This window comes from Trematomus bernacchii, unplaced genomic scaffold (genome assembly GCF_902827165.1).
Source record: "Trematomus bernacchii unplaced genomic scaffold, fTreBer1.1, whole genome shotgun sequence".
Lineage (NCBI taxonomy): Eukaryota > Metazoa > Chordata > Actinopteri > Perciformes > Nototheniidae > Trematomus > Trematomus bernacchii.
Window position 1 is genome coordinate 15,001 of NW_022987390.1, and position 8,923 is coordinate 23,923.

Below are 8,923 nucleotides of genomic sequence, written 5' to 3' on the forward strand. Positions count from 1 at the left end.
ATCTATTGTATCTATTGTATCTATTGTATCTATTGTATCTATTATATCTATTGTATCTATTGTATCTAGTGTATCTGGTGTATCTATTGTATCTATTGTATCTATTGTATCTATTGTATCTATTGTATCTGTTGTATCTATTGTATCTATTGTATCTATTGTATCTGGTGTATCTGGTGTATCTATTGTATCTATTGTATCTATTGTATCTATTGTATCTATTGTATCTGGTGTATCTATTGTATCTTTGTATCTGGTGTATCTACGTGTATCTATTGTATCTATTGATCTATAATGTATCTATTGTATCTGGTGTATCTATTGTATCTATTGTATCTGTTGTATCTATTGTATCTGGTGTATCTATTGTATCTATTGTATCTGGTGTATCTATTGTATCTATTGTATCTATTGTATCTGGTGTATCTATTGTATCTGGTGTATCTATTGTATCTATTGTATCTATTGTATCTATTGTATCTATTGTATCTGGTGTATCTGGTGTATCTATTGTATCTATTGTATCTATTGTATCTGGTGTATCTATTGTATCTATTGTATCTATTGTATCTATTGTATCTATTGTATCTGGTGTATCTATTGTATCTATTGTATCTATTGTATCTATTGTATCTGGTGTATCTATTGTATCTATTGTATCTGTTGTATCTATTGTATCTGGTGTATCTATTGTATCTATTGTATCTATTGTATCTATTGTATCTATTGTATCTGGTGTATCTATTGTATCTATTGTATCTGTTGTATCTATTGTATCTGGTGTATCTATTGTATCTATTGTATCTATTGTATCTGGTGTATCTATTGTATCTATTGTATCTATTGTATCTGGTGTATCTATTGTATCTATTGTATCTGTTGTATCTATTGTATCTATTGTATCTATTGTATCTATTGTATCTATTGTATCTGTTGTATCTATTGTATCTGGTGTATCTATTGTATCTATTGTATCTATTGTATCTGGTGTATCTATTGTATCTGGTGTATCTATTGTATCTATTGTATCTATTGTATCTAGTGTATCTGGTGTATCTATTGTATCTATTGTATCTGTTGTATCTATTGTATCTGGTGTATCTATTGTATCTATTGTATCTGGTGTATCTATTGTATCTATTGTATCTATTGTATCTGGTGTATCTATTGTATCTGGTGTATCTATTGTATCTATTGTATCTATTGTATCTATTGTATCTATTGTATCTAGTGTATCTGGTGTATCTGGTGTATCTATTGTATCTATTGTATCTGTTGTATCTATTGTATCTGGTGTATCTATTGTATCTATTGTATCTGGTGTATCTATTGTATCTATTGTATCTGGTGTATCTATTGTATCTATTGTATCTATTGTATCTATTGTATCTATTGTATCTATTGTATCTATTGTATCTATTGTATCTGGTGTATCTATTGTAATCTATTGTATCTGTTGTATCTAGTGTATCTAGTGTATCTATTGTATCTATTGTATCTGGTGTATCTATTGTATCTATTGTATCTGGTGTATCTATTGTATCTGGTGTATCTATTGTATCTATTGTATCTATTGTATCTATTGTATCTATTGTATCTATTGTATCTGGTGTATCTAGTGTATCTATTGTATCTGGTGTATCTGGTGTATCTATTGTATCTATGTATCTGGTGTATCTATTGTATCTATTGTAATCTATTGTATCTATTGTATCTATTGTATCATTGATCTGGTGTATCTATTGTATCTATTGTATCTATTGTATCTGTTGTATCTATTGTATCTATTGTATCTGGTGTATCTATTGTATCTATTGTATCTGGTGTATCTATTGTATCTATTGTATCTATTGTATCTATTGTATCTATTGTATCTATTGTATCTGGTGTATCTGGTGTATCTATTGTATCTATTGTATCTGTTGTATCTATTGTATCTATTGTATCTGGTGTATCTATTGTATCTATTGTATCTGGTGTATCTATTGTATCTATTGTATCTATTGTATCTGTTGTATCTATTGTATCTATTGTATCTATTGTATCTGGTGTATCTATTGTATCTATTGTATCTGGTGTATCTATTGTATCTATTGTATCTATTGTATCTATTGTATCTATTGTATCTGGTGTATCTATTGTATCTATTGTATCTGGTGTATCTATTGTATCTATTGTATCTATTGTATCTATTGTATCTATTGTATCTGGTGTATCTATTGTATCTATTGTATCTGGTGTATCTATTGTATCTATTGTATCTGTTGTATCTGGTGTATCTATTGTATCTATTGTATCTATTGTATCTGGTGTATCTATTGTATCTATTGTATCTGGTGTATCTATTGTATCTATTGTATCTATTGTATCTATTGTATCTGGTGTATCTATTGTATCTATTGTATCTGGTGTATCTATTGTATCTATTGTATCTATTGTATCTATTGTATCTGGTGTATCTATTGTATCTATTGTATCTATTATATCTATTGTATCTATTGTATCTATTGTATCTGGTGTATCTATTGTATCTGTTGTATCTGGTGTATCTATTGTATCTATTGTATCTATTGTATCTATTGTATCTATTGTATCTGGTGTATCTGGTGTATCTATTGTATCTATTGTATCTGTTGTATCTGGTGTATCTGGTGTATCTATTGTATCTATTGTATCTATTGTATCTATTGTATCTGGTGTATCTGGTGTATCTGTTGTATCTGGTGTATCTGGTGTATCTATTGTATCTATTGTATCTATTGTATCTATTGTATCTATTGTATCTGGTGTATCTATTGTATCTATTGTATCTATTGTATCTGTTGTATCTGGTGTATCTGGTGTATCTGGTGTATCTGGTGTATCTATTGTATCTATTGTATCTATTGTATCTGTTGTATCTGGTGTATCTATTGTATCTATTGTATCTGGTGTATCTGGTGTATCTGGTGTATCTATTGTATCTATTGTATCTATTGTATCTGTTGTATCTGGTGTATCTATTGTATCTATTGTATCTATTGTATCTGGTGTATCTATTGTATCTGTTGTATCTGGTGTATCTATTGTATCTATTGTATCTATTGTATCTATTGTATCTATTGTATCTATTATATCTATTGTATCTATTGTATCTATTGTATCTGGTGTATCTATTGTATCTATTGTATCTATTGTATCTATTGTATCTATTGTATCTATTGTATCTGGTGTATCTATTGTATCTATTGTATCTATTGTATCTGTTGTATCTGGTGTATCTATTGTATCTATTGTATCTATTGTATCTATTGTATCTGGTGTATCTATTGTATCTGTTGTATCTGGTGTATCTATTGTATCTATTGTATCTATTGTATCTATTGTATCTATTGTATCTGGTGTATCTATTGTATCTATTGTATCTGTTGTATCTATTGTATCTGGTGTATCTATTGTATCTATTGTATCTATTGTATCTATTGTATCTATTGTATCTATTGTATCTATTGAATCTATTGTATCTATTGTATCTATTGTATCTATTGTATCTGGTGTATCTATTGTATCTATTGTATCTGGTGTATCTATTGTATCTATTGTATCTATTGTATCTGGTGTATCTATTGTATCTATTGTATCTATTGTATCTATTGTATCTATTGTATCTATTGAATCTATTGGATCTGGTGTATCTATTGTATCTATTGTATCTATTGTATCTATTGTATCTATTGTATCTATTGTATCTATTGAATCTATTGTATCTATTGTATCTATTGTATCTATTGTATCTGGTGTATCTATTGTATCTATTGTATCTATTGTATCTATTGTATCTATTGTATCTGGTGTATCTATTGTATCTATTGTATCTATTGTATCTATTGTATCTATTGAATCTATTGGATCTGGTGTATCTATTGTATCTGGTGTATCTATTGTATCTATTGTATCTATTGTATCTGGTGTATCTATTGTATCTATTGTATCTATTGTATCTATTGTATCTGGTGTATCTGGTGTATCTATTGTATCTATTGTATCTGTTGTATCTATTGTATCTGGTGTATCTGGTGTATCTATTGTATCTATTGTATCTATTGTATCTATTGTATCTATTGAATCTATTGTATCTATTGTATCTATTGTATCTATTGAATCTATTGTATCTATTGTATCTATTGTATCTATTGTATCTATTGTATCTGGTGTATCTATTGTATCTATTGTATCTATTGTATCTATTGTATCTGGTGTATCTATTGTATCTATTGTATCTATTGTATCTATTGTATCTATTGAATCTATTGTATCTATTGTATCTATTGTATCTATTGTATCTATTGTATCTGGTGTATCTATTGTATCTATTGTATCTATTGTATCTATTGTATCTATTGTATCTATTGTATCTATTGTATCTGTTGTATCTATTGTATCTATTGAATCTATTGTATCTGGTGTATCTGGTGCATCTGGTGTATCTATTGTATCTATTGTATCTGGTGTATCTATTGTATCTATTGTATCTGGTGTATCTATTGTATCTGGTGTATCTGGTGTATCTATTGTATCTGTTGTATCTATTGTATCTATTGTATCTATTGTATCTATTGTATCTATTGTATCTGTTGTATCTATTGTATCTATTGAATCTATTGTATCTGGTGTATCTGGTGCATCTGGTGTATCTATTGTATCTATTGTATCTATTGTATCTATTGTATCTGTTGTATCTATTGTATCTATTGAATCTATTGTATCTATTGTATCTATTGTATCTATTGTATCTATTGTATCTATTGTATCTGTTGTATCTATTGTATCTGGTGTATCTGGTGTATCTATTGTATCTATTGTATCTATTGTATCTATTGTATCTGGTGTATCTGGTGTATCTGGTGTATCTATTGTATCTGTTGTATCTATTGTATCTATTGTATCTATTGTATCTATTGTATCTATTGTATCTATTGTATCTGGTGTATCTATTGTATCTATTGTATCTATTGTATCTATTGTATCTATTGTATCTGGTGTATCTATTGTATCTATTGTATCTGGTGTATCTATTGTATCTATTGTATCTATTGTATCTGTTGTATCTGGTGTATCTATTGTATCTATTGTATCTATTGTATCTATTGTATCTGGTGTATCTATTGTATCTATTGTATCTATTGTATCTGTTGTATCTGTTGTATCTATTGTATCTATTGTATCTGGTGTATCTATTGTATCTATTGTATCTATTGTATCTATTGTATCTGTTGTATCTGGTGTATCTATTGTATCTATTGTATCTGTTGTATCTGGTGTATCTATTGTATCTATTGTATCTATTGTATCTATTGTATCTGTTGTATCTGGTGTATCTATTGTATCTATTGTATCTATTGTATCTATTGTATCTATTGAATCTATTGTATCTATTGTATCTATTGTATCTATTGTATCTATTGAATCTATTGTATCTATTGTATCTAGTGTATCTATTGTATCTGGTGTATCTATTGTATCTATTGTATCTATTGTATCTGGTGTATCTGGTGTATCTATTGTATCTATTGTATCTATTGTATCTATTGTATCTATTGTATCTGGTGTATCTATTGTATCTATTGTATCTATTGTATCTATTGTATCTGTTGTATCTGGTGTATCTATTGTATCTATTGTATCTGGTGTATCTATTGTATCTATTGTATCTATTGTATCTATTGTATCTGTTGTATCTATTGTATCTATTGAATCTATTGTATCTATTGTATCTATTGTATCTATTGTATCTGTTGTATCTATTGTATCTATTGTATCTGGTGTATCTGGTGTATCTATTGTATCTATTGTATCTATTGTATCTAGTGTATCTATTGTATCTATTGTATCTATTGTATCTATTGTATCTGGTGTATCTATTGTATCTATTGTATCTATTGTATCTATTGTATCTGGTGTATCTGGTGTATCTATTGTATCTATTGTATCTATTGTATCTATTGTATCTATTGTATCTATTGTATCTATTGTATCTATTGTATCTGGTGTATCTATTGTATCTATTGTATCTATTGTATCTGGTGTATCTGGTGTATCTATTGTATCTATTGTATCTATTGTATCTATTGTATCTATTGTATCTGGTGTATCTATTGTATCTATTGTATCTATTGTATCTATTGTATCTATTGTATCTATTGTATCTGGTGTATCTATTGTATCTATTGTATCTATTGTATCTATTGTATCTGGTGTATCTGGTGTATCTATTGAATCTATTGTATCTGTTGAATCTATTGTATCTATTGTATCTATTGTATCTATTGTATCTGGTGTATCTATTGTATCTATTGTATCTATTGTATCTATTGTATCTGGTGTATCTGGTGTATCTATTGTATCTGGTGTATCTATTGTATCTATTGTATCTGGTGTATCTATTGTATCTATTGTATCTATTGTATCTATTGTATCTATTGTATCTGGTGTATCTATTGTATCTATTGTATCTATTGTATCTATTGTATCTGGTGTATCTATTGTATCTGGTGTATCTATTGTATCTATTGCATCTATTGTATCTGGTGTATCTATTGTATCTATTGTATCTGGTGTATCTATTGTATCTATTGTATCTGGTGTATCTATTGTATCTATTGTATCTGGTGTATCTATTGAATCTATTGTATCTGTTGAATCTATTGTATCTATTGTATCTATTGTATCTGTTGTATCTATTGTATCTATTGAATCTATTGTATCTGGTGTATCTATTGTATCTATTGTATCTATTGTATCTATTGTATCTGGTGTATCTATTGTATCTATTGTATCTATTGTATCTATTGTATCTGGTGTATCTATTGTATCTATTGTATCTATTGTATCTATTGTATCTATTGTATCTGGTGTATCTATTGTATCTGGTGTATCTATTGTATCTGGTGTATCTATTGTATCTATTGTATCTATTGTATCTCTTGTATCTATTGTATCTGGTGTATCTCTTGTATCTATTGTATCTGTTGTATCTATTGTATCTGTTGTATCTGGTGTAGAGTTTTGAAAAATATGCTTTTGAATAATTTTGGGGAATATTTATAATGTAAAATCTTCAATAAATATGGCATCATCTTAAATAACTTTACTATTATACAGTATATTTCTACCAAACTCACTATTTGCATTGTTGTTGTTAGCATCTGGTTAGCTAGCTGCGCTAACGGATATTAGAAGCTGTTTGTACAACAAGGAGAGGGAGAGCTCTCTCCTCAGACTGAGAGAGAGAACTACAGCTCAGTGAGGTAACCCCTAGATTCCACCGGGTCCGTCTGCGCCGCGTTGCGGTTTTGGTCCGGCCTCCTCCGGCGTCATACCCTACCAGGCGCGTTTCAGAAGCATTTCAGAAGCGGAGCGTCTTGCCTGCCGGCTCGCAGTTTTTGTTGATTTGGGCATATTTCCTGGACAGGCTACTTTGTACAGACAAAGTTAATAATAACTGTAATATTCCAGTTATAAACTACATGAATCAAAGATGTGTTGCTGTATTTTAGTGGTAACAAAATGCATTCATCATCATAATTATTCTATATATATAATTTACACAGTGCCTGTAAACCGGAGGAGAACGCTGGCATTTCTCCTCCTACTTGAAAGACTACGGAGGGATAGGGTCTGCAAAATTAGTTTGTGTGTGTGTATATATATATATATATATATATATATATATATATGCTATATATGCTCTGACCGTTCCACTTCCTGCCTGCCCGACCTTACGTTACAGCTGCGCCGCGACAAAAATGAAATACTAAATAGTTATGAAATACTATATGACAGTAAAACAAGAATAGAGTTTGAGTGAGTGATTTGTAAAATATCCACAAAGAAAAAGAAAATCTGTTTAGAGTTCTGTTTCATATGGGTGTTGAGAGAGGTATCCATAGATCTCTCCATGTTGCTCTCAAAATGCACCACATTGATGCATTTAACTTCAATATTTTCAAAAAAATCTTTTTTATAAAATATCACTTCACCTCTGCTTACACCTATATGCTATGTTATATGCTGTGAGCTGATGATCGAGCCTTCATTGTAAGAGTCGCGGGTACACTGTGTATGTGCGTATTCCACTGGAGCGCCCGGTACATTCATGGGAAACCCTAGTTTGTACCATAGACTGTATTGTAGTGCCGACTGTTTGTACATGTTCAATACATTTGTAACACTGTGTACATGAACGTTTATTTTTTCGGTTCACCAAAAAATAAATCTCACTCCAAGCTGAACTCAAATGTTGGCAGCCCTGGAGTATAGTAAAGGATAGACTCAGTATTAAAGTATATATATTACAAAGTATTAACTTCTCACCTATCATTGGTCTCTTCGTCCTTCAGTTTACTTCCTGTTTACATGCTGCCCTGTGCCGTGGTGCACTCTGGGTACTGTAGTCCCGCTACACCACTGCTGCCGTTAACACAAAGAACTACAGAACGGAAATGACGTCGCGAGCAGCACCGGACCTGGACTGTATTTATGAATTTTAATAAACTTGTTTTCATTTTTTCTTTGTGTGTCTCTGTGAGCTTCAACCTGGACTTAACCGTAGTATAACCGGGAGATCTCTGCAGTATTCCCGGGAGTTACCGGGAGGTACCCGCAGTATTCCCGGGAGTTACCGGGAGATCCCCGCAGTATTCCCGGGAGTTACCGGGAGGTATCGCGTCCTGATGGAGGAGATCAGGCCGGAGAGCAGCGCCCTGCAGCGGACTCCCGGCGGCGGCGGCGGCGGCACCGCGGTGAGAAGCGGAGGAACGCTGCAGTGCACTACACTTTATATATATATATATATATATATATATATATATATATATATATATATATATATGTCAAATATAATATGCACAGTCTATATAGGCTATATATATGTGTGTGTGTGTGT

General features: G+C 30.6%; 1 protein-coding gene across 1 annotated transcript in view; it reads right to left on the minus strand.

Moving 5' to 3' along the window:
• prkn (parkin RBR E3 ubiquitin protein ligase) overlaps window positions 1–8,449 on the minus strand; it is a gene marked incomplete at its 3' end in the record, with an annotated part of 22,777 nt that extends 14,328 nt beyond the window's left edge. Inside the window, 1 exon segment of the mRNA XM_034134729.1 lies at window positions 8,353–8,449. Within this exon segment, the coding sequence (XP_033990620.1) occupies window positions 8,353–8,359 (7 nt within the window).
• Window positions 8,450–8,923: the final 474 nt, after the last annotated feature.